Below are 26,182 nucleotides of genomic sequence, written 5' to 3' on the forward strand. Positions count from 1 at the left end.
AGGGATGCTTCAGAACCCCTTGACACTTACCTATTACTGTAACAGCCATCCCTGCTAGTAGTGCAAAAAGTGTGAAAAACATGGCTTGATAGGAATCAAGGAAGTGTTGGAATAAGCTTGGTTCATCTGAAGATCATATTGAAAAGAAGATATATGGGTATCCATGTTATAAACAGACCTAACACCCTAAACTGGTTTGAATCCAATTGTGCTATCTATTTAAATAACACTATTTGATTATTTCAAAGTAACATTTGGAATGTGCATGCCTGTGATAGTTCAAAAATATATTTAAATGTCAATATTAATTGCTTTCCAGAGCCCCTGAAAATGTTATACCATTATCCTTAAAATATAGTTTTAAGGAATTATCAGTTAAGAGTATGATGCTGTGCTTCCTGAGAGATCAATGGTGAGTAAACAGCAAAAATTCCCATGCATGCACCCAAAAATAATTATGCACAAATTGGTGCTTTCCCAGGTTGCTCATTCAACTAAAGCCATAGATCTGATGCCACTCTCTGGGTCCCCTCCCTTTTGTACGAGTTTTTTGGAAGCACAAAGACCTGCCATAGAAAGGAAAGGTTCTGGGATGTTGGTGAACACAGAGGCATTGAATACCAAACTGACACTGAATTTCTGAACTTTTTCAAATTAGGAACATTCTTTATGCAATAAAATCTATGTTCTAGCAATGGTACACTACCACATTTGCCTACATATAGCTTTGGAGATAAAACTTATGCCAATCCAGCACTAAAAACGCTGACGTTTACAATAACACATTTAATATTTTTTTAAAAGGGACTACTACAATGGAAGGTATAGATATAGAAAGAGAAACTTACGTCTCACTGATAAGGGTCTGTCAGATACATAAAACATTGTCACTGGGATTGTGATAGATTGGTCAGTCCCTGTGCTGGATATAGTAAGTGTAGTAGACAGAGACCCTTTGCTTGCAAGTCTTGGATCTGATAAGCTGACAGTATATGTTACATAACTAGGCAAGCCATAGGACCTTTCCTTCTCAAAGGCCACCACCAGAGGCGAGCCAGATTTCACCTACAAGATAAACACGTATTATTTACTGACAGCACTCAGAGATAGAGAAAAATTGTACTGCGGGATTGTATCCCCTCTCTTGATTTGTCTTTGAGCCACTTGAGTCGTGTGTCAGACGCACAACCAAGACAGATCTATTCGATTTTTTAAAAAATGTTATTTTCTTTCCCTCTTCTGATGGCACTTCTCTGTTAAAGAGAACCCTTCCCCTGGAAGAGTCAGCTCTCACAGATGCTCTCTAGCTGCTTGATAGACACCCTCTGCTCAAGACGACCTGCCATACCAAGCTGGACAGTCTTTTCTCCAAGTCACGTCAGCTATGCATTTCTTGTATCTCTTCCTAATGGTGCCTCTATGGATTATAGTTTAACATCTGCAGCAGAGTACTATGTAGAACATTATTCTCTCTCTCCTGATATTCCCAAAGGTGTGTTATGGTATCATAAATCATTTTTGGTCTTCATTTGTTCAAGTCCCTTGCCAACTCTACCTTTCTGTATTAAAAATAGGGTAGCTAAAATGCAAATGGTATTCCCACCCACCCAACTTATGAAGCTGAATACCAATATGAGTATTTGTTTCCTTTAATGACTGCTTAAATTCTACTTCACACCCTTGGGTATATTCACATAAAGATGAACTTCAATTAATTTGACTTCTAATTTTATTAGCTTACTAATGTAACTAATTAAAGGAGAATTTGCACTGGGTGGCCTAGATAACACCCACCTAATTACAGGAAATCAAAACAGTAACTATGTGAAATATATGTGCAGAATAGTGTAGTGCACAGATAAAAGCCCAAGCTGATCTAAGTTTGTGCCTCCTTTGACTTCCTTTCAGTGGTCTCTTTCAGTGAATAAAATACATTTCAAAGTACCTGTTTTAAACTTATTTTTAACTTTTCATACAAAGATTGACAATATGATGGATATTGTCTTTACACCCCAAATTTCTGTTACTGCCTGAAATCCAATTTGCTTTGAATTTTTCATTGCAGCTCAAATGTTGCTGTATATTGGACTGCTGTGCGTGGTATCCAAACTGGCTCATGGAAACATGACATTAACAAATTGAAAATACAGGTCATGACTTACCACAAGATTTTCAAGAATTTCAGTGGCTCCAAATATCTTCACATCAGAACTTGTGTAATGATTATTCAAGGCAATTTCAGTCTGATTAGCGTAAAATCCCGGATTAAATGGCACTTCGGCACTGATCCAGTCTGAGAAATGGCTGCTTTGGACTGAAGCTGTTACAACAACAGCTGTTTTGCTCATACTCAGTTGTTTTAGCTGCTTGTCCGCAAGTCTGTGCATTGTGATGGAACAAGTATAATGTCCTAAAGAACCAAGAACAATTTGAATAATAATAGCTTGTTCCCGCTCAGTGTACACTGGTACCTCGGGTTAAGAACTTAATTTGTTCTGGAGGTCCGTTCTTAACCTGAAACTGTACTTAACCTGAGGTACCACTTTAGCTAATGGGGCCTCCCACTGCTGCTGTGCCGCCATGCACTTTCTGTTCTCATCCTGAAGCAAGGTTCTTAACCCAGGGTACTACTTCCAGGTTTGCGGAGTCTTTAACCCGAAGCGTCTGTAACCTGAAGCGTCTGTAACCTGAAGCGTCTGTAACCCGAGGTACCACTGTAGTTTTCTACATTGTGTTACTGTTGAATGTTTTGCACTCCAGTCCTAAGCATGTTTATTCAGAGGCTCAGTTAATGTCAATAGGGCAACCTTAGCATGAAAACACCACAGTCAACGTCATATGTAGAGTTGACATAAGAGACAGTGTTCTGTGCTTGCAAACTGAAATTGACATAAGCAAAGAGCTTTCCAGGTCCAATGTTTTGCACTGTTTTGAAGCACTGAGAAACAAGGGTGTTTGCAAACACTGAAAAGCAGCTTGCTATCACCTGCTGTGTTGTCTTCACTTAACACTGCAGTTCTAGCCAATCATCATTAAACTTGTTTGGCACATTTGTATCTCTATATTCCCATGTCGCTCATTATTACTTTATTACTTATGTACTGGATTATTATTTTTGCTCCCTCAACTCATTACTCAGTATTATCTTAACAGGATAAATATAGTACCATAGCATGCACGACGGACTGGAGAGTGCTTGGTGTGATTTGGGGCTTCTTTTTGTCTTACCTGAATCTACATCAAACCCAGGTTCTGCTGCAAAAATTTCAGAGGCTGGAAAATCAAATATATCATTGTTGAAATGAAGTTGGCAACTGATACTAGATTGGGGCCTCATTTCTTCAATTACTTCAATCTGGGCGGGTGAACATTCTCCTAAGGAAAATTGTGTAAAAGAATTAAAATAGAAGAAAAACAAACATTTTTAAAAGAAATAGCAGAACCTGGTAGTAAGAAATTTAATCTTTAACTGTAATCTTCTTTATACCATTAAGCACATAAAGCAAGAGACATTTACTAGAGCAGGAAGACTTATACAGCTGCCTTTTCTCACCTACGACATGAAAGCATTTAACACCGACAGCTTTACAACAATAATTATTGAGAGTGAATGAGGTATAAAGTGTTGTCAGGTGATAGGTCATATTAAGCCACAGGTAATTTCACTTCATTTAAACTTTGGATCAAGGCCTTGTAACCAGCAGGCCTGGTATACTATGGAAGTCTCACTAATGTGTTTTCCAGAGGTTGTCAAGAAGATAAATTGTGTCATTTATTATTGGATTGAAATGAAGCACTAGTTCCCTTGGACATGTATTCAATATATCAGAAAGTACTGAGTGCTCAGCTTTGCATTGTTAAAATATGCTTGCTTGTTAATCATTAAACGTGTGTTAAATGGCACAGAAATTACTATTTATACTTTCAACATGCACCCATCTGAAATACTTCTAAGTAATTTTTAGAGGTATATGTTCTCAGAGCACCCTCCCAAACTCTAAATTAAGTTCTTCAAAAGGAATAAAGATCAAAGTATTGAACGATCACAAGTTTGGCAGATGGTTGGTCAAATGCACTCATTCAAAAATTGCCACTCTTGGTGAAAGGAGTAGATGATTGTGTTCCCCTCTGCTGATCATATAAAGGCATAATTGAGGCAGGATATCTGCACGTAAGCATGGGTGTACAATCACGATTCTTATTTTCTTCTCCTGTTCTTTAACAAGAGGGAAGGATCACACAAGGTGGGCTTCCACCCAAACTAGCAGAAGTGCAGCAGCACCCAGTTTATTGATTTATTAACGTCATATTCCCCTTCATGGATCACTGCCTTGCCGTGGCGAAGGGGCTTGAAGAACTCAGAGAAGCTATGAAGAATTGATGCTTTTGAATTATGGTGCTGGAGGAGACTCTGAGAGTCCCATGGACTGCAAGAAGATCAAACCTCTCTATTCTGAAGGAAATCAGCCCTGAGCGCTCACTGGAAGGACAGATCGTGAAGCTGAGGCTGCAATACTTTGGCCACCTCATGAGAAGAGAAGACTCCCTGGAAAAGACCCTGATGTTGGGAAAGATGGAGGGCACAAGGAGAAGGGGACGACAGAGAATGAGATGGTTGGATGGTGTTCTTGAAGCTACCAGCATGAATCTGATCAAACTGCGGGAGGCAGTGGAGGACAGAAGTGCCTGGCGTGCTCTGGTCCATGGGGTCACGAAGAGTCGGACATGACTAAACGACTAAACAACAACGTCATATTCTGCTTCCCAGTAAAGCTTTCAAAATGGGTTACATTTAAAGGACCCTAAGGGGGATTATGGGGCATGTATGAAATACATGTCTGTGTTGAGGCTGAAACCTTGCTGTTTTTCCATGAAAGGTATGTGCTCCACTAATATTGAACATCATTAATTCAGCTAAGTGAAAAATTACATATTCCCTAAAATAATTATTTAGATGCCTTCCCATAATGAAACTCAACAAGCTGTACACAGATATAATAAATGGTGTAGTATTTATACATAAAATTAATGTTACATAGAAAAGCTTGCCTGTTTGGTCCAAGTTTTCACACTCAAACATAAAGTTAATAAATATGGTACCTTTCAGATTTTTGCTTCCATGCCCAATTTTAACTACAACTTTCGAAGTTAAAGTGCCCTGCAAACTTGTTTTCATTCCACTTCCATGTGTTGCCACAATCTTTTGAGGTACATTAATCGACACCTTGAAGGAAAAATAAGAGATCATACTATCACTTATTTATGTGGATGCAATTCCCACTGAGCCACAAAAAACGTCTGTGCATAAAGATCTGGCTATGCAGAGTCGAATTAAATGACGAATGTTCTGTCTGTTCAAGCAACTCCACCTCTCCTCCCCCATGTGCTGTTCTTGGGATTCTCTGAGCCCACTCCAAGCCAATTTTGGGGAGCATGTGGAGGGAGGTGGGAAGAAAGCACCATTGTACAAGCAGAAGTCCTTGTGCAGAGCTTCCACTGGCAGGGCTCGTTGGGAGAATCCTGCCCACAGTACTTGGAAGACAGAACATTTTCAGAGCAAAATTGTAGTATAGCTTAATCTCACCAGTGGTTTAATTCACCCATACCACTTAGTCAAGTATAGAATACTAATATGTCAAAGCTATTTGGAATTTAGAAGCATTTCAGCTTTGCACAGATGAAACTTGTCATATAAGAATAACAGACGGATGCAAACGTAATATTAGGTGACATGGCTGCTTTTGACATGGATGACGACTAGATGGGATATCCACACGCATTTTATTAGAGGTTTTCCTCTCAGCAAGTCTCCTAAAATTTAAAATGCAACTTGGTGCATAGAACTGTTGAAAACACGGCATTTCCTTTAAACTGTTTGCAGATCAAATCTTAAAGACGCTTTTTAAACCTGAAGAAATTTACCAAGCAATTTGGACAGCTGATGAGAGGACACTTAGATGCTGCATATACTTCCTTTTAGTCACAGGAAGTCTCCACCCAGAGCAACATGACAAATGAAATTCAGAAGTGTCTCACCTCCCGGTAGGTCTTAAGCAATCCATGGACCTCATAATATATTGTAACAGTTCCAGAATTCCTCGCTACTGCTACTCCTGTCTTTGGATCAATCTGAAGAATACTATTTGAAGAAGAACTCCATGTTCCTGCCAAACCTGTGAAAAATATATAATCAGATTAACTATTGCTACATCAAGTTATTTCACTAGTCTTACTCAAGAAGAACACCTATTGCATGTAACATGGAGCTTGATGCTGATTCTGAAAATTAAATGTTAAATGTGCCATGGCTGATAAAAACTGAATAAAAATGTGTGCATGCATACAGAGTGTGAGATCACTTTTTTTTGCAAACAGGGGCAGACACCCATCTAATAATAATAATAATAAATTTTATTTATATCCCGCCCTCCCCAGCCGAAGCCGGGCTCAGGGCGGCTAACAACAATAAAACAGTACAAAAGTACAACATAAACAACATTCTAAAATCATTCATTATAAAAATTAATTAATTCAAGCCATTAGCAACCATTGGGCCAGAGCTCTGCGAAGATTGCCGAGGGAGGGAGTCAGGCTGTGCCCTGGCCAAAGGCCTGGTGGAACAGCTCTGTCTTGCAGGCCCTGCGGAAGGATGTCAAGTCCCGCAGGGCCCTGGTCTCTTGTGACAGAGTGTTCCACCAGATCGGAGCCACAGCCGAAAAAGCCCTGGCTCTAGTTGAGGCCAGCCTAACTTCTCTGTGGCCTGGGACCTTCAATATGTTTTTATTTAAAGACCGTAGGTTTCTCTGTGGGGCATACCAGGAGAGGCGGTCCCGTAGGTACGAGGGTCCTAGGCCATATAGGGCTTTAAAGGTTAAAACCAGCACCTTAAACCTGATCCTGTACTCCACCGGGAGCCAGTGCAGCTGGTATAGCACCGGGTGAATGTGATCTCGCAGCGAAGACCTCGTAAGGAGTCTCGCTGCAGCATTCTGCACCCGCTGGAGTTTCTGGGTCAGTCTCAAGGGCAGCCCCACGTAGAGCGAGTTACAATAATCCAGTCTGGAGGTGACCGTCGCGTGGATCACAGTGGCTAGGTCAGGGCGAGAGAGGTAAGGAGCCAACTGCTTAGCTTGGCGGAGATGGAAAAATGCCGCCTTTGTTATAGCTGCAATCTGCGCCTCCATGGAAAGGGAGGTGTCGAAGATTACACCCAAACTCTTAACGGACGGTGCTGGCACTAATTGCGCCCCCGCAAGAGATGGGAGTTGCCCCCCAATCCCATATCGCCCCGTCCCAGCCACAGGACCTCTGTCTTCGAAGGATTTAGCTTCAACCGGCTCCCACGTAACCATCCAGCCACAGCTTCCAAACATCTGGTCAGTGTGTCTGGGGCCGAGTCAGGATGGCCATCCATCAACAGATAGAGTTGGGTGTCATCGGCATACTGATGACAACCCAGCCCAAAACTCCGAACAAGCTGGGCGAGGGGGCGCATAAAGATGTTGAAAAGCATCGGGGAGAGTATCGCGCCCTGAGGTACTCCACACACCAAGGAGTGGCGCGATGACAATTCCCCCCCAAGCGCCACCCTCTGTCCCCGACCAGAGAGAAACGAGCGCAGCCATTGAAGGACTGTGCCCTGGATCCCCACGTCGGTAAGGCGGTGGTCCAAAAGTTCGTGATCGACCATGTCGAAAGCTGCTGATAGATCTAGAAGAATCAGCAGCCCCGACCCGCCTCGATCCAGCTGTCTACAAAGGTCATCTGTTAGGGCGACCAGAGCCGTCTCGGTCCCATGACCAGCGCAGAAGCCGGACTGGAATGGATCCAGAGCCAATGTTTCATCCAGAAACCCACCAAGCTGTTCAGCAACCGCTCTCTCAATCACCTTACCCAGGAACGGAAGATTCGAAACCGGGCGGTAATTGGATAGATCTAAAGGATCTAATGATGTTTTCTTTAAGAGCGGGCGCACCACTGCCTCCTTCAGTTCCCCTGGGAATGTCCCCGTGCCAAGGGACAAATTGATGATATCCCCCAGGAGGGCCCGCACCTCGTCTGGACACGCTCTAATCAGCCAAGACGGGCACGGGTCGAGAGGACAAGTGGTGGGCTTTCCAGCTCGGAGGAGTCTGTCCACATCGGCTGGGGATATCTGGTCGAAGTGGTCCAATACTGGACCCGAGGACAGTCGAGGGGCCTCCAGTTCCTTTATTGTATCCAAATTGGCAGGGAGGTCATGGCGGAGCGACAAGACCTTCTCCGCAAAAAAGCTCGCAAATGCCTCACAGCCGTGTGTCAATTTGTTATTTAAATTTGGCTGTCCCTCAAGGGACGTTAAAGACCTGATTATGCTAAATAATTGCGCTGGGCGAGAGCTAGCGGATGCAATGGAGGCCGAGAAGTATGACTTCTTAGCAGCCTTCACCGCCATCTCGTAGGTTTTCATAAAAGCCCTATAAGATGTTCTTGAGGCTCCGTCACGGGCACCCCGCCATACTCGCTCTAGCCGTCTGAGGTCCTGCTTCATTTTCCGAAGCTCCTCGGTAAACCAGGGAGCCCGGTTTCTGCGGGGTCGCAGAGGGCGCTTAGGTGCGATCTCATCGATGGCTGCCAGGAGCTGGGCATTCCAGCCCTCAACAAGCTCAGTCAATGAGTCGCCAGGGGGAGCAAGGTCCTGCAAGGCTTGGCGGAATCTCTCGGGGTCCATCAGCCTCTGCGGGCGAGCCCAAATTGGCTCGCCACCTAAGCAGGGTGGGGGTGGAAAGTCAATCCTGGCTTTCAGAGCGTAGTGATCAGACCATGGCACCTTCGTCGAAGGAGACATGATCACATCTATACCGACGCCAAAGATCAAATCCAGCGTGTGGCCTGCTTGATGTGTGGGGCCCGAAACAAACTGGGAGAGCCCTAGTGTCGCCATGGAAGACACCAGGTCCAGAGCCTGTGAGGAGGGAGAGGCATCGGCATGGATGTTGAAGTCCCCCAATACCAATAGGTTAGGGAACTCCAAGGCCCAGCCGGCCACCGCCTCCAGCAGGCCTGACAGGGTGGCTGCTGGTGCGCTAGGTGGCCGGTACACCAGCCAGACAGCCAAGCTCTCCTCGGAGCCCCACACTAGGCCAACACATTCGATGCCGGGGATCGATGGCGATGGTAGAGCCCTGAAAGGACAATCTTCCCGGATTAATAATGCCACCCCTCCCCCCCCGGCCCACAGTCCGCGACTGGTGGAGGACAGAGAAACTCACTAGACAGAGAATCTAGTGAGGAACAATGATTTTCAAGGAAAAACACGGGAAGGTCTGGCCTGGTGCATTTGTTCATCTTTTGCAGCAGCCTGCAAAAGAGCTACATCTACCCTGCTCGGATTTCTGCTTTTGTCTTACATCCTGCCTAAAGCCCAGCATCCGGTTCAGTCACAGCAACTGCCTTAGCAAAAGCCACAGCACTAGTCACTGCTGCCACTCAGCCAGGAAGCAGACAGGGGGATTATCTGGCCTTAAAGAGAATGGTGAAGAAGTCCTTCAGAGTTAAGCTCAATGCTGCTCTACTCATTATGGGTGCGACATGAGTCCTGATCAAAATTGCTCCATTGCACCGACATGGTGTAACACTTCTTCTTCTTTGGCGATCACTCGTAGCCGAGTAAGATTGTCTTCAATGAACACGGTCTTAACAGTAACATAAGTGACTGTGGAGGCCAATTCTGGATCCACATGTCCTTCCACAGTGGGGACATAGGTTTCCGTGTGGGAGTTGATCACGGTGAGGGTTTGCCAAACGTGCCTTCCTCTTAGCTCGTTTCTCCTTTTTGCCCTGCGTTCGTGCTTCTTATTGTCTTCCAAAGCAACTACTCTATTCCCAACTTAAGAATGGAAAGCAAAATACCAGTGGACAACAAAAGAGGTTTAAAGACACTCTCAAGGCAAATCTAAAAAAACACACCATAGTATAAGCACTGATAACTGGAAAACACTGGCATGCGAGCGCTGCAACTGATGTAACACTAGTCATGTACTGAGGGTGTTCGTTTTTCCTCCAAGGAAGTGCAAACGTCTGAGAAAAACACAGTTTGTGATCCAATGAAGAAAACTGCCCCAAATGGCTTGTCTCATAGCTCTAGCCTACATGTTGAGCAGTTTAAATGACTCCCAGGTGATAGCTGCCTCTAAGAGCATAACACTATTTATAAGCCAAAAGCATCACTGATAGAAAAAGGGGCATTCCAAACCAGACCAACTTTGAAAAGTGGGGATATGACTGGCCCAAGCAATATTCATCTGATTTCATTTAGGGTAATTGGATTCCCCCTCCCAAAGGGACTACTATAATTGTTCACAAAGAAGTTGTAACATACAACTAGCAGAAGATAAACAGTAAACAGGATTTAAAACAAAACAAAACTGAAGAACCAGCAGCATTTGCAACAAAGACTAAAGGCAACAAGGTAAGAAGTTTAGAGTAAACTAGCTAGTCTTCCCACTGCACCAACCACACACACACACACACACACACACACACGTAGAGCAAGAGGGAAAAGGCAATGATAGAAAACTTAACAGGGCTTCTTAACCAGTCTGCCCACTTTATCCCAGCCTAGGTTACATAAAAACTGCCCATGGATGGCGTATTAGCTTTCTTTGAAGTACTTTTTTTCTGGTACAGTGGAATTATTTAGCATATTTCAGAAGGCCACATTCTCATCCATGCATTGTGTGGCCTGTCCTCCTAATCAGCATCCTGGCAGGCTCATGCCAACACCAGCACCATATTAGTTTTAACCCATCCTCTGAAATCTGTATATCACTCTATGAATATTCTTCTTCAAAAATTATATAAATAAGACTGCCATCACTTCAGCTCTCTGACCTGCATTCCTTCAAATTTGATTGTCTGCCTCATGACCTACTTCACATAAAAAGTGGTCCCTCTAGTTTTTTCATATACGTATAGCAAAATTCAATTATATTACTCCTTTAAAGATCAATAGAAATGACAACCATTCAGAGCAAAATGACGTATTGATTTGATATAGTTAAAGACAGAGGAGCTGATTAAATTGGTTCATCTCTTTAGCAGGGATAGGGCCTGACATTTGATAGTAGAACAACATAATGAATAATGTATTTGGTTGTTTTGAAAATGTGCTGCATCTACAACTGTATGAAGTTTCCATGGCAATTTAATGTTGCCATACACCCTATTTTATTGTCACAATTCTCAGTTAGTGTCAATTATTATTCTGATTCCTTACCTTCTTGGTTTACCAGTGAGGAAGTTAGGCAAAGGACGTCACCTTTGACAATATCTCTGAGCTCAGGGTATATGGCATGTTGCACAGGAAGAGGCACATAATCGGCAATAATGCTGTTCTCTGCATCCCATACTTTAAGCAAACTTAGTCCGACATTCATTGTTCGGACTATTAACGTGTTGTTGGAGGCTCCTTTCCCTACCTGTACAAAATCATCTCTATAGACAAAAAGTAGTGAATAATTTAAAAAGTGGTATCCAAGGAAATAAGAGCATTTTATTATATCCCAGAATCAAGAGAAGTCAAAAGACAGCAGATCAAAATAGCCACATCCCTCACATGCTACAGAAAGTTGTGTTAACATCTATATTTCCCAAAAGCTAAACATTAGGAAGGTATTGAACTCCAACACACAGTTCCTTCTGCAGTATTTCCAAGCAAATGTAAATAGTACCAGATACCAGCCACTTATAAATAATCATTTTCAACTGATAAGAGTCATTTGCATGCCCAGGCACAGTGAGTCTGCCGCCCCTGAGGCCGGGTGTGTGGACAGAAGTTATAACCACAATTTTATGTTTTGAGATCAAAACAGGCCACATCTTGATTACTGATGTAAGTAGGCTTTGACATAGGCACTGGGTGTGTCCCGAAATATCTAGCCCACCTGCTAGTTGATTATTATCGGGAGTTGATCCTGGGTTAGGATTGCCCTATGACATACATCAAAGAGGTGCAACCCATCGGCATCACCATTCTGGAGAGTGCTATGGCCGTCTGGGTGTTCAGGCAGCAGAACCTACCCCAGGACCCCTTTAGTGGGATACCCTGATTCTATGGAGGGGTAGGCTTCCTACCCACCCCCTCTGCCCTTGACTAGGGATTCAACCTAATGACTTATCCACCACAAGTTGTGATGATTGCTAGGAGGTAAGCAAAAAAAACCTAGGCAGCCCAATTCAGCTGGAGGAGAAATTACTGCCTGGTCATGAATACAGCAACCAGTACTTCCATAGCAAGGTCATACCCCCAACACACTCGTGCACCTTTGGGTGGAGTTCTAATGCTGCAGGAGGGTAGAAAGGGTGGGAGATCCTGTTCTGACTGAGCTGTTGGGTCCGTAGGCAGTCTTAATTTATGTGTAAGGGAGTCCTTGGTCAGGTGCACCCACCTGGGACCTGACTTCAGGCCCACCTGTTATTGAATAAGGCCAGCCAGTGAATTTGGCCAAACCCCACAGCCAGTGGGAGAGGATGTGATATCTCCCACTAGCTGTTGGGGAGCTGGAAAGAAGACTCCATGCAAAGACACTGGGCTGCAATTGCTGTAATATGCCAAGAAAGGATCAGCAAACTTTATAAATTACTAGTATTTGATGCTCAGTAAAATGGCTTGAAAGTTCTGTGAACAAGTGGGATTTATGGCAAGTAAATGTGTTTAGGATTACTATTTAATCCAACTGGGAAAAGACACGATTTCAAGGCACTGATTTGGCCTGAGCAGATTTAAATTTTTTTATTTAAATAACTTTTAAGCAGTCTCCTTTCTTTTTTTCCTATACACACAAAGCCTTGGAGTAATTCCATGGAAGGCATGCATTGATCACTTTCCAGGCAGGTGGTTTGTTCAGATCATATCATATCAAAGCACCAGTATACCAGCTTTAAATCACACTTTCAGTTCTTTTATCTGTTCACTGAACATGTTTAAACAGCTAACCCAAGGGGGTCGTCAGTTGCTGAGGTATCAGTACCTCAGTATCTCACATACTCAGCTATTTATATCTCCTGTAAAATTAACCTAATTGTATAGACAAGTACCTGTTGACTGCAAAGCTAAGCACAGAATTTTGTGAATGGAAAGTATCTCCAAAGCTGTCATGGAAGTAGATGGTCAAGGTCAACGTCATGCCCAATGGTAATGCCAATAGTGCTTCATGGTTTTGTGTACGGAAAATCGGGTTCATGGATATTCTCATGTAGGAAATAGGCGCCACCTAGGGAAATAGGGGAAAACAGAGTATGAGATTGTTTTTCCTACTGGCCAAATTGCTTTTAAGTCATCATCCTTTAATATTTTTATCTTTAACCCTCATTGCACTCCTAATAAAACTCCAGGGTTGTGGAATAGTGAGTATCGCCTACTCACTGCATGGAAGGTGGATTATTATTATGCCACCGGAGTCCCGAAGCTGTTTTATCTTTCTAAATTTAGTGTGTGTATATAGGAGGCTACATATGTGAACGGAGGAGCAATTTCGGATCCAGATCATTATGTAAAGATCCTAAAGGTCACGTGTTTCATTTTCTGTGCACCCAGGTCCCAGTTTTACCCTGATTTGGATGATTCCCAGGTTACCCCACTCCATGAGGGGGCTTCAACACCATTCTATATCATCTGATGTAGCTTGTCCATAATCCCCAGACTCCTAGGAATGACTTCCCCAGGCCAGTCCTGCTCCCCAGTTACTCAGGAGTGTGTGACCACAGAATCAACAGTGTGCACCTTAAAGATTGTCTAAGCTGTCCCAAAGGAGCAGAGCCATTTACAGAGAAGGCCCTAACAGATGACTGGTGCTTTGTTGAAACATTATCTTCCTTCGCTCATCCAGCAAGGCCTCCTGGGAGCTGCCTGGCTTAATTCTAATAGGTTCTGGTAATCACTATTACGGTACTTTCCCCTTGAGCCCAAGCTCCAACAGAACATGAGAATATGATGATTTATTTTTTAAAAAATAAATCAGATGAAATTAGTTTGCAGATGTACAAACTAATTAAGCAATCCACAAAACCTCATGGGTAAGAAGAAAAATGCTTATATGCCTCATTAGACATATATATATGCTCTAAAATAAAAAGGATTTAAAATAAAAATGTATTAGGATAGGTTCCACTAAATGTACATGGACTCATATACCTTGCTATCATTAACAGGTCCTTTTGTAAATAAATTCTATAGTGAATATGGTATCAGCCAAACTTCTTTCACGGGCCTGTACAACTTGTGGTCACCAAGCTGAACAAGGCTCACTATGGGCTCATTAATTCGCTGCTTTTGCTGCTTGCTTGAGATTGCAGAAACAGGTGGAAAGTAAGGAACCTGGTAGGCCATAATACACCCCATGTGGTCTTCAGGAGCACAATCCTATGTGTGCTTATTCAGAAGCAAGCATCACTGTGTGATTAACAGGGCACACTCCCAGAAGTGTGCAAATACTGCAGCCTAAATAGATACGCAGCAGTATTAACTTGCAAGGACCTGTCAAGTCAATGGATTTACAAAGGATTTATTATGAGACTGCATTTTTGTTATTAATTAATGAAGGCAAACCTGCCTGACTTATTTAGGTTAGCTTTCAAGAAGAGAGAAAGGGAAAAAAGAAGATTTTCTTTGATACTGCTCTGGAAAATAAATGAAGGAAACAAAGAAACACCCCCACACACCTATGAGAAACCCTTCCTCTTAGTTTACCTTGTAGCAAAGAAAGGCCTTTCTCCTTTTTCTTCCTGAAGAGGCTTTAATAGTTTTACATTTTACTACAAAATGTACACGTACTCTAAAATGGTGTTTTACTAGCTATCTGGGGCAAAGGATATATATTATAGTTGTTTGGTTTGTAATATCCAATAATAGCAGAGAGAGCTGTATACACCAATATTTTAAGCCATGTCTTGCTGCCTCTAAAATGCTGCTAGCTTCATGCCAAGTCCAGCCGTTCCTTTTCAACCATGCATTCAAGTTGCTTTTACATGTAACTCTCTTGACAAGTCTGATACTACTACAGTGGTACCTCGGGTTACATACGCTTCAGGTTACAGACTCCGCTAACCCAGAAATATTACGTCGGGTTAAGAACTTTGCTTCAGGATGAGAACAGAAATCGTGCCGCAGTGGCGCAGGAGGGCCCATTAGCTAAAGTGGTGCTTCAGGTTAAGAACAGTTTCAGGTTAAGAACAGATCTCCAGAACGAATTAAGTTCTTAAAATAAATAAATGATAACAACAATTTATATCTGTTGCTGATTTTTAAATATATATATCACTTTTTATGTTTTAAGTAGTTATATTATGCTCTTTTAGCTGTGAACCACTTCCTGGCAGGCCTTTTTGCCTCAAAAGTCTGTATTTCTTTAAAAAAAGTGATTTCTGCCACATCCCCCCATTGGTGCAACTAGCTCATTTAATGAGCCAGTGTGCAGGGACATAGCAGACCCATGGAATGCCAACAGAATAAGTTATTACCAGTGCAATGATGTGTATGGAGGCACAATGAGCCTTTAATTAATTAAATTCTAGTGGGAATATTTCAGCTTCATCTTATTTTAGAGGCTTAGTTACCCCCATTCAGGACCAGGGAGTACCCCACACATGCTCTCCCCACAAACACAAGGAATATGCAACTTTCAAGAACAAATGCTTTTACAGGCATGGGAACAGTTACTTATTACAGCTTATACAAAATGTTGCTTACACTTCACATTTATTTTTACAATCTATTTTTCAATATATAAACTATTTTTTAGTATATCTATGTCCAGCAAAACAGGTTCATATGTTAGTCATGTGTACACATATTTTCTTAATTTTGGTCAGCATTGTTACATTTAATCTTTTCCCAATAAGAAATGTCAAAGTTTTATTGCAGAGCAGCACAAGTGCTTAGCCATTCTGTTAAAACAGAATTGATGGCTACTCTTTTGCACTTTCCAAGCTGAAGTTACAATTACTGTCTCCAGCTGGAATAATGGGAAATTACAATTTTAAATCAGAGGCAAATAGCAGTCGCCATTCTAATCTCCTTGAAGAGAACAGGGGGAAAAGAATACAAAAACACTACCTTGATAGTGACAGTAAGGGTCTGGTTGATTCCAAATGGCTCTTGTGAAATTACTTGTACTGTTGACAGTCCTATCAAGGATCCAGAATTAAGGAGGCCTCTCTCATCAATCTGCACCACAGGAACTCTATCCTGACCATCCAAGACATGGTAAATTAGAGCAGCAACTCGGTCCCTTGATAAAACAAAGAGAAAAATAAATAGAACCACTTTAAGACTCTTAAAATGCAAACCTCAATGCTTGCAACATGATTTTATATAAACCATGTTGCCATATGCCAGCACACCACTGATTTGCTGTTGAATTTTTATCTAAGATTCTAGGGTTCAGATTTTGATTTCAAGCATCCTTGTAAGACGTCTTATCTGTGCTTATGCATATATTACAATCCACTTGCTGTTTGCTGCCCTGCAGTGTCATCATTCACTGATGTAAACTTGATTCAGAATACTAATGGACAGGACTCCAGGATGCTGCCTGCCTTCAGAGGTATTTCCTATAAACAGGCTTCAGAGTAAGATTAGTCTGCCGGGTTCAGAGCTGGTATTAAAAATACACAACAGGAACATGACTAAACAGAACTTCCTGGAAATTGTTTGTACACAACATTGATTTTAAAAACGTCTCTCCATGGCATTGCTGTATTAATAATAATAAATAGTGCAAAGGCTAGTAATATGACTTACACATATTCTATGCAGCACATGGCAGTACTAGCTGTTTTATTCAGCTGGAAATATGGGTGTTTTATATAAACAAATGCAGTAAAATACCAGTATGTATCTTAAAATATCTGCCAGATAGCATAATCTGGTCCCCGAACAGAAAGTGTGAAGCTGTTGGGATTTAATCACACAAAAGAGAGCTTTTTGCTCGGTAGACATTTGCTTTAAGAAGCACTTCTATTTCAATAGAAATCACTGTGTGTGTTTTTTAATATAGCCAAAGAAATGCACAGCATCTAGAAGATCTTCCCTATCAACTTGAACTTCATCTTGTCAAAACAGCACAGATGATTCAGCCAAAGATGACACAATAAGGCCATGTTGGAGGATTTGTTTCGTTTACAAAGCCAGACTCACTCAGTGTCCATTTTCAAAGGCAGCACAAATCTATGGAGATGATGGGCCTTTTACGCCCTTTGAAACAGAGACAGTATGTCTCTCTCGCTCTCTCTGTGTGGTCTCCATAAAACATACTACATTGTCCCCCCCCCCTTGTAACTGCTTCTCCGGACAGATTGCCTAACTGCCATTTGCCATTTCTTTAAAACGATGGCAGTTTCCCCTTCATGTTCTAATATGCCAAACTGACTCATCTATATTAATGCTACTGTCCTGAAAGAAATGGTTTTCTTTCACTGATTTTCTTTTTTCATACAAACTGAAATTAAAGCCCTCCAAAAGTTCTTAGAGATGTTCCTCCCCAATATCTGGAGGACTTTGTTTTTGCTACTACTGCATATGCATTCGTTAATGTGTGCACCCTTAAAGAATAATTTCAACTGAGTTAGATTGAACATGCATGGCTTAATTCAATAGCTATTCCTTAGGCATACATGCACAATGCAATCAAATAACTGATTTTTGGACACTAAAACTTCTTTGGGAGACCATTTATCCTAAGTTGTCTGTATGTGTGAATCTCTAAGGAAGTGTAATTTGAAATCATACCATAATTATTTGTAATTCATCATTTCAAGTGTTTCTTGTTACAGTCCTATACACACTTACCTAGAAGAAAGCCCCATTCAGCTCAATGGGTCTTTTTTCTCTGAGTACAGGATTGCACTGCAAAGTGGATATCAACTTTTCCTTTTATATTTGAAAATGATTACATTTTCCTAAACATAGCTGAATTGAAAATACTTGTAAGGACAAGTACTTGAATACTAACTACCCATAGTAAACAATCAGAAGCTTAGGAAGAAGCATAGTAAACAATCAGAAGTTTCAGAAGCTAGAATTAGAACTATCAACAGATTGCCATCTGTCAAAAACACATTTTCATTTATTTTAGCTATTAACATTTGTTAGTCACCTTTCTATGAAAGAGCTTTGCTCCATGTGACATATAAAAACACAAATCAAATTCTAGAAAAAAAGCTAAAATGAAACATTTAAAAACATGCTTACAGTGGTACCTCGGGTTACAGACGCTTCAGGTTACAGACTCTGCTAACCCAGAAATAGTACCTCAGGTTAAGAACTTTGCTTCAGGGTGAGAACAGAAATCGCGTGGCGGCAGCAGGAGTCCCCATTAGCTAAAGTGGTACGTCAGATTAAGAACAGTTTCAGGTTAAGAATGGACCTCCGGAATGAATTAAGTTTGTAACCCGAGGTACCGCTGTAGTTGGAACAGATTCCCTCAGGAAGTGGAGTATTCGCCTTCCTTGAATGTTTTAAAGCAGAGGTTGGATGGCCATCTGTCATGATGCTTTAGCTGTGGGGTGGGTGGGTTGGACTAGACCCCCAGGGTCCTTTCCAGCTCTATGATTCTATGAAATTTCAGAGGGGCCACCATGCTAGTTGGTTGCAACACTACCACCACCACAAAATGGCAATTTAAAGACTAACAAATAGGCTTTCATGGTCTAGAGCTCACTTTGTCAGATGCCTTTATGAAGGGAGATCTAGTCCATGAAAACTTATGCCACAATAAACACATTCTTTAGAGTGCCACAAAACACTTCCCCCCACTTCCTCCTGGTTTTCCACCCCCTATGATTTTGCTTTTGGTTCCACAGTAAAACCATTATTATATCAAATCATTTATAAGACCAAAATGTGAAAAACATAACCACTAACCTGTTTGTCTGAACTTTAAAAAAAGAGTTTGGCGACATTAGGATCTGTCCTACTTCTACTCCCAGAATAACTAGTTTCTCAAATACCTACAAAATGAAGAATTTTTTTTTTCAGGCTTTTACAAAAGTAGCAAATAGATGCATGTACTAGTCAAATATGAAACCGCTGATCTCCTAACAAAAATATGTAACTTGTCCTTATGTGACACCATCTTTATAAAGAGATCCAAGGGGGATCCTGGAAATTACAGGCTAATTGACTTAACATCTGCTGTGGAAAAACAGTGGCAATCATTATTAAAGATAGAATTACAAAGAAAAAAGCAAAACAAGTCTTGCTGAAGCAGAACCAGCATGATTTCTACAAGGGTAAGTCCGGTCTCACTAATTTTTTACAGTTCTCACAACAGAGAGATGTAAGATGTGGGGTGATAAGATTTGAGAGAGAAGAATTCCACTTGTGGGGTACTTTTACTAAAATGAATGGGAGCCAGTCCCAATTGCTACTGCAACAATAAATACCGCAGATGTTGTATAACTATCATGGTACATAAGAGCCAAACAATTTATTGTTCTTATCTTTCTAAATGTATGACATGAATTTTCTCTGTTTCCTATCTGCTAACAAAGACACAACTTCAAAACTGTGAGCAGATGACTGCTCCATAGCAAATCTATTTGCTTTTAAAACAAACAAACAGACAGACAGGCAGACACAGACATTTAATGTTACTTAAGAGTTAGAGAAAAAACAAGGGGGCTGGCAGGTTAGCAGCAGTCTTGGATATTCTGTTCCCATAAGAAATTTGTATGAACACCAGTGGGCCATAATCTGTAATTTGATATCCAGTGTACTTCAGTGTGCAGTAGAGTCAAAAACTTTTCTACCAGCACACACAAGGAACACATTCTCCGGCTGCAATTGTATCTCAAGAGTCATGTGATACGTCATAAAGGATAACAGAAGCTGCAAACACGAAGGCAGTTCACATCTGCAAATCTTATTCTTAGCTCCCTACAACTTCTTTCTTATAGTGAGCAGCACACCAGAGCAAAAGGAATTTGAAAAGAAGAAAATGTTCCATGCTGCACTTTAAACAGCAATTTCTCTTGACCATTATTTCCATCCAGCAAACTTGAAGCAGGGGGATTAGCTAAAAGCCCTATGCATATAGCTACTATTTCCGTATTTGTTAAATAATGTAACTTTTTAAAAATTAAGATTCCATTCAACTGTTTTGCAATGTGTAGGCTCTGAAACAAAGTATTTTCATCCAGGGTGCTCCTAGCACAGAATACTAAGTAGCAAGGGATATTGTTAGACTTATACAGACTCATGAAGTTTCTAGCTGTAGTGCCATTAACCAGTGGAAAGAGAGCACTAACTATTCTGCTGCACCAGGATGACCTAAAAATGCCATTTTAAAAGTGATGATTATTAAATATCTATGGCTTAATGATGGCATCCTGAAACCAAACTTATATCAGGAAGAACACAAACTGACATCATTGAAATCAGGCACACAAGATTTTGGGCAGCAAATCTTAAACAAAGCATTTACGACAAAAGAACTCAGTGTAAGTGTTAAGGACTTGTCTGTAGAATTTGTTTTTTGAATCATGGAAGTGTTATAGTTCTCTGAAATTCAGAGGCAGCCCGGGCATATTTTTGTGAAGTCTGTATTCCATATATACTTTTGCCCCCTATTACTTCTGTGACTGGTTTCTTGGCTGACACAGTGCAAAATAAAGTATCTGGGAAAAGCAGGTGCAACTCTTAGGCAAAGATATATGAAAGCAGAAGACAGCTGCATCAATGCTCTCTGCCAATTGATATTGATACCTTATAATATATCCATCGTTGTACTCAAGGAACAACTTTTGTGAGTGCAACCGAATTCCACCTCCAGCTTGCCACCCAAATCTCCTCTGAGGGTTTCCCAATCCTCTGGGAACAGATTTGGGGGCAGCGTGAGGAGAACACAGGGGGAGAGGAGGGCAGGTTTTGATGTTGTCATGGAGGGTTTTCCTTGTATGCAATAACTGGATCAGGACCAGCATATAGATGAAAAATGCCAGCTTCAAATGTCTTACACTTAGGGCTTTATCTGTGTATACATTTAAAGGAGCCTGAACCAGCTTAAAAAAAATTATTCCAAATTATATATACTTATGGAGGTTTGGAAGTTTAATATGAACATGCTGGATTCATTTGAACACCACTGCTGTACATAATTAAAAAACTAACCCTAATAAATGTATGTTGGCCTTTTTAGCCAGCTTTAATTAATTCAATTTATTTAGCTCCATGAAAATGCCATTTCAGCTTCATTAATTCCGCTGTGATCCTAAGCACACTTTATTCAAATTAGGAGCCAATGAAATCAATGGGACCTACACTGTTGTAATTGTGTTCAGAGTGAAGTGACAGACCTCAGCTGTTGAGCATAATTGTACTATCTGAACTATCAGAGAGCATCAAAATAAATGCTAAACCCCAGAAAAGTTATCATGAAACACATCAGATTCAAAACAAACAAATCCAAATACAGTGGAGATCTGAAATACTGGTAGATGTTGAGTTCATCTTGATATGCATCATGATCTTGTTGACACCTGTGCTTCTTTCATAGCCCTATTTCTCTATAACTACACATCTTACCAATGTAAGGACCTTGAGATGCATGGCTGAAATTCTACATTTAAACTGACCTGAGAATTCTGATGTACTTATCCAATGCTACAGTGCACTAACTTCAGGACTGTGTGTACCCTATATTATGAAATCAATTTATATAAAAAAATCTGTAACTAGAAGAGCAGGATTCTGAAACAACAAGCTTATGCAAATGTCAACAAATTTGCATATATTCACTTGCTTTGAGTCATGCGTTGTGCTTCTCCTGGTTAAGGACTGGGACAGGATGCTGTGAGATACTTAAGTTACTAATCCTCAGCCATTTTTCTGGCTCCAGAGGTTCTACCAGATACTGCCTATGAGTTCATCTTCACAGACACAGCATAAAAACAAGCAAGACTCAGCTTCTCATGGTCACAGCCAATTATGCAGCCATTGACAATTTCCCCACCATGTGCATAAGTGGAACTGTGAAACACACATACAGGCCTTGCGGTACTGAACTGGCCCTGACAGCTAAAACACACTTGTTTTTCACTAAGCACAACAGAATGGCCCTGTAAGGAATAGCAATATAATAATACCTGTATTTGTATTTCATCTGACAATTCTTTTACCATGTGGCCAAATTGCCCAGCAGAAGGATCAAGGGCTTTGACAACAAGCTTCAACCCTGTTCTTCCTTTCCCTTTACCATAAACATCCACTGCAAAGTTGCATTGGGGGGAAAGCTGAAGAGAAGCCTGAAAGACAAAATATTAGTCTAGGTAAGGAAGGAATTTCATTTAATATATTGGTTCTAATATGCTTCAAAACTCTTTAGGTTCCTGATCTCAGCTCTGACAACAGAGCTAAACAGAATTATCATTAAAAGCCATCCTGTAAATTTCGGTATACTTTGGTTGCTACTAGATTTCTTCTCTGAACTTAAAATCAGAATTATTGTAGGACGTAATTCTCAGTAGGTCTAGGACCCCCCCCCCAAAGGAATCTGTTGGCTGGGCCTGTTCAGAGGGCACCAGAGAAGACTGTATCAGGACATGCCTATATCTACAGGTCCTATTCAGGCTACAGTATGTAGCATGTGGACTAAGCCACATTGTACAATGAGTTCTGATGGCAGCAGAAGTAGCAGGAAGGCTCATCCTCTGCTGTTCCTAAATACTCATTAAAATATGGGAGCTACAAATCTTATGATACTGCATGACTGCATACATGCAGAACCTTCAGCTCATATGTGACAAAGCCTCTTGCTATTTACACTCAAGAGCCACCTGAAAGCGGCAACCTACCGCAGTGAAATCTAGATCAGTGCTACACCCTCGAGATAGATTAAGGTTACCAGATTATTTTCAATGAATCTTGGGACACTTTTCAACTTCAGTAGGAATGATAGGATTTTGTCAGGGGACTGATTTGTAAATCCGGGGACTGTCCCCGGGAAACGGGGATGTCTGGTAACCTTAAGTTAGATCTTTAGTTATCACTTTGACACAAAACCCGTCCTAGCCCATGATTGTCCACCAGGCAAACCTTGCCATGAGATTGCTCTAAGGTTGAATGATGCCTAGTGACCATTTGATACTGGGAGACTGTTATGAAGTGGAAGGTGCCCATTAGATGCATTCCAAGCAACAGATATGGCACTGAAATCAGGTAGCAGAATTGGTTAACCCAGTTGTACATAGGAAAGGATGCCTGTAACTCCAAGCAACCATTATTTCTGGCACCAGGAGAAAAAATATTGGGGTGGGGGGACTTGAAGGAAGAAGATTTACAAACACAATTAACTTTCTGTAGCTGCCTTCAAGGTAAGCTATTAGAAAATGTAGATCAAAGTAAATGCACCCATGGGTGAAAAACACCAAGTGTGTTGGGGGGTGGAAATTCACTCTGTGTTTAAATTTTAAACTTCAAGTTTACCTCACTGAATCTTGTTTTCACATCTAGGACATCCCTTTTTGTGACAGACCAATGAAATGTTAACCCTGGCACTGCATTGCCAAATGAAAAAGGAGCTTGGTTGCTGGTGATGCCCATCACATACACTGGCATCTGGAAGAAAAGCACACATTTTAACAAAGAAATCACCCAGTGCATTTTTCCAAAGCTGCGGTCACAAGCACAGAATAAGTTGATATATGCAGTAATAATCAATTGCATCAAGTCACCAATTATATTATGTCAAAACAGGCCCTATTTTATTTGACCATAACTGAACGAAAGAAAATGAAATCGAGAACTGTCTACATTCAACTCACCTGAGTGCCAGTTTTCATTCGTGTAATGGGTGCATGAATTCTAACAGCTTCAAGCTGAATTACCTCAACTTCCACTTTATCCTAAAAGGAAAGACACAAAGTCCAATATTAATTTAATTAATTGTGCTTCCAAGTTGGATTTTCATTTCACTTCCGTATCTTTTGAATAAATTGCTCCACTTGGAAGAGATAAATGCAGAAACCACTAGGATACCTGGCTGTCTTCTTTTATTCACATTCTAGGCTGCTTTATCCCTAGATCTCAAGACCAAGAACAATAAGCCATCCAGAATAATAAAAAGAATAAAATGTTTATTATTATTTTTTATGCTCATCAACAGTTTAACCCTGACTAACGTGGGCTAGCCAAGAATGGAAAAGTATTTCAGTGGTTCTGAGAAGATTTTAAATTCAGGCTTTGGTGAGTCTTAAGGTGAAAGGAGTTGCCTAAAGGATGGGGTGGAGAGTCATTAAGAGGGCACACCAACAGAATATTCAGTAAGGGTAAAGCTAGCTGACTGGGTGGCTTTTAGGGAAAAGGCAGTTCTCCTAAACCTGCAACATTGACTTGTTCTGAGCAAATAACACTAAACTCAAATGCTAAAAATTGCAGAGGTTATTAGATGACTTAGCTACATATTTTTTATGCTGGCACATAATATTGGTGAGTAAGCTATGCAGGTTGCAAGACTTTGCTCAGAAAACTTGTGGTTTTAGAACCAGAATTTTGTTACAAGGGATGCAATTTACCTGTAACATAAACATGGTAAGACATGTCACTTTTTGGATAGAAGAGATTCAAAATAAGAAAATGGTTTCTCTTTAATATATTGTTACAAGTGGGACACACACACACAAAATCTTTTGCCATGTGTCTTTATCTACCCTAGGGGATTTCTGCCTATGGCTCTAGCCAGGAAACCAAACAAACAAACGAACAACATACCAGGAAGAAATATACCAGGAAGGACTAGTAAATTTGGTCAGAGTACAACAGTCTGAGAAAAAAACAGGACAAAAAGAGACCAGAGAACTTCAACCAGAAACAACACACAAAGAAAACACACACAAAAGTGCAAGCCTGAACCAGATGATTCACAACAAACACAAGAGAGCTGGAAGAGAGATCTGCAATGGTGAAGGCAAATTGAAATCAAATCTGATATAGGGAGCAGCAGCAAAAAGAAGTGAAAGTAGCAATTGGCCTTCATCCACAATGGGGAGCTCACATTCTCATCCTGCGGCCACTGATATGTACAGAGAAAGGGCTAACACTCCCCCTTTTTGCTTCCCTTCCCCCCAATTAACAGTCAACATTCTATGGTCTGTGAGTATGCTCATTCCTCATTGCGAAGTTTCTTAGAAGTTTCTGCGTCCTCCTCCCCTTCCCCACCCTCTGGTGCAGCTGTGAGGGGGCTACTTTTGCATGGGATACGGCCTGTTCATTGGCTCCACCCCAGATGTGGAATGCTCTTCATCCTGAGGAATGGCTGGCACCAACATAGCTCATTTTCTGGCACCAGTTGAAAACCCATCTCTTCTGCTAGGCCTTTGATGAGGATTCATATACTGAGCCTATTAAAGAGAGTAGGTTAACTCAAGTGGAGGTTTATGTGCTTTTAATGTTTTATTGAAGGATTTCATTGAGTGCATTTGTTTATTGACTGTGACTCACACCTGGACATCATTTGTGATGAAGGAGGGGATATTTCCCCCCCAATACATAAATAAAATATGGGAAGCATTCAATTAACCATAGTATAGTGTTCTGCCCAAAGCCTAAATTGTAGTTAATCTTAACTATGGTTTGTTGAAACTAGCGACTTTCATAACCCAATGGTTGAAGCTGGTTTGTTTCAAAGAAAGCATATTTTATGTTAACTACAGTTTGTCATGTTCAGATGACAAAAAGTGGCAGTTAATAAAAAATAGAAGGGGAATCTTCCAAACCCCTCCTTGCAGTTGTGCCAGGCGAAGAGAGAGGAGGGGTATGTGAACCCAAAAGCTTCCACAGACTCTTTGCCATGAAGATAAATCATGGTTTATTGTGATGTAGGAATGCAACAAATAAGGCACTCAAGGCAACCCACAGCATGATCAATAAAACAAAAAGTGAATACAAAAATACATAGAATTAGTATGTGTGGGAAACAGTAGATAATAACATCAAATAAAAGCAAGGAATCCAGAAAACATCAACAGACAAAACATTCAACTGACCAAAAGCCTGACAAAATCCCTATATCCACTAACAGGTTTAGGCAGGCAGAGGCTTGAAGTATATAATCCACACTTCTATTTTGTTTGGAAATGTGATGTCTCAATTTAAAAATAAAACCTGCCAGATCCTGAACTGGCCACTGGAAGAAAGGAAGGAGGTACA

General features: G+C 41.1%; 1 protein-coding gene across 2 annotated transcripts in view; it reads right to left on the reverse strand.

The window, feature by feature from the left end:
* The window catches only part of NUP210 (nucleoporin 210), a 90,759-nt gene that overhangs the window by 7,197 nt on the left and 57,380 nt on the right, over positions 1-26,182 (reverse strand). For both annotated transcript variants that reach the window (XM_082211852.1, XM_082211853.1), the window contains 13 exons: positions 23,800-23,880; positions 23,462-23,593; positions 22,123-22,281; positions 18,902-18,987; positions 16,094-16,268; positions 13,078-13,253; positions 11,258-11,475; positions 6,037-6,173; positions 5,101-5,224; positions 3,229-3,375; positions 2,163-2,410; positions 849-1,065; positions 31-126 (listed from right to left, as the gene is read on the reverse strand). In XM_082211852.1, the coding sequence (XP_082067978.1) occupies positions 31-126; positions 849-1,065; positions 2,163-2,410; positions 3,229-3,375; positions 5,101-5,224; positions 6,037-6,173; positions 11,258-11,475; positions 13,078-13,253; positions 16,094-16,268; positions 18,902-18,987; positions 22,123-22,281; positions 23,462-23,593; positions 23,800-23,880 (1,996 nt within the window). The remainder of the gene's footprint in view (positions 1-30; positions 127-848; positions 1,066-2,162; positions 2,411-3,228; positions 3,376-5,100; positions 5,225-6,036; positions 6,174-11,257; positions 11,476-13,077; positions 13,254-16,093; positions 16,269-18,901; positions 18,988-22,122; positions 22,282-23,461; positions 23,594-23,799; positions 23,881-26,182) is intronic.

Source organism: Podarcis vaucheri (genome assembly GCF_965113315.1).
Source record: "Podarcis vaucheri genome assembly, chromosome: 2".
Lineage (NCBI taxonomy): Eukaryota > Metazoa > Chordata > Lepidosauria > Squamata > Lacertidae > Podarcis > Podarcis vaucheri.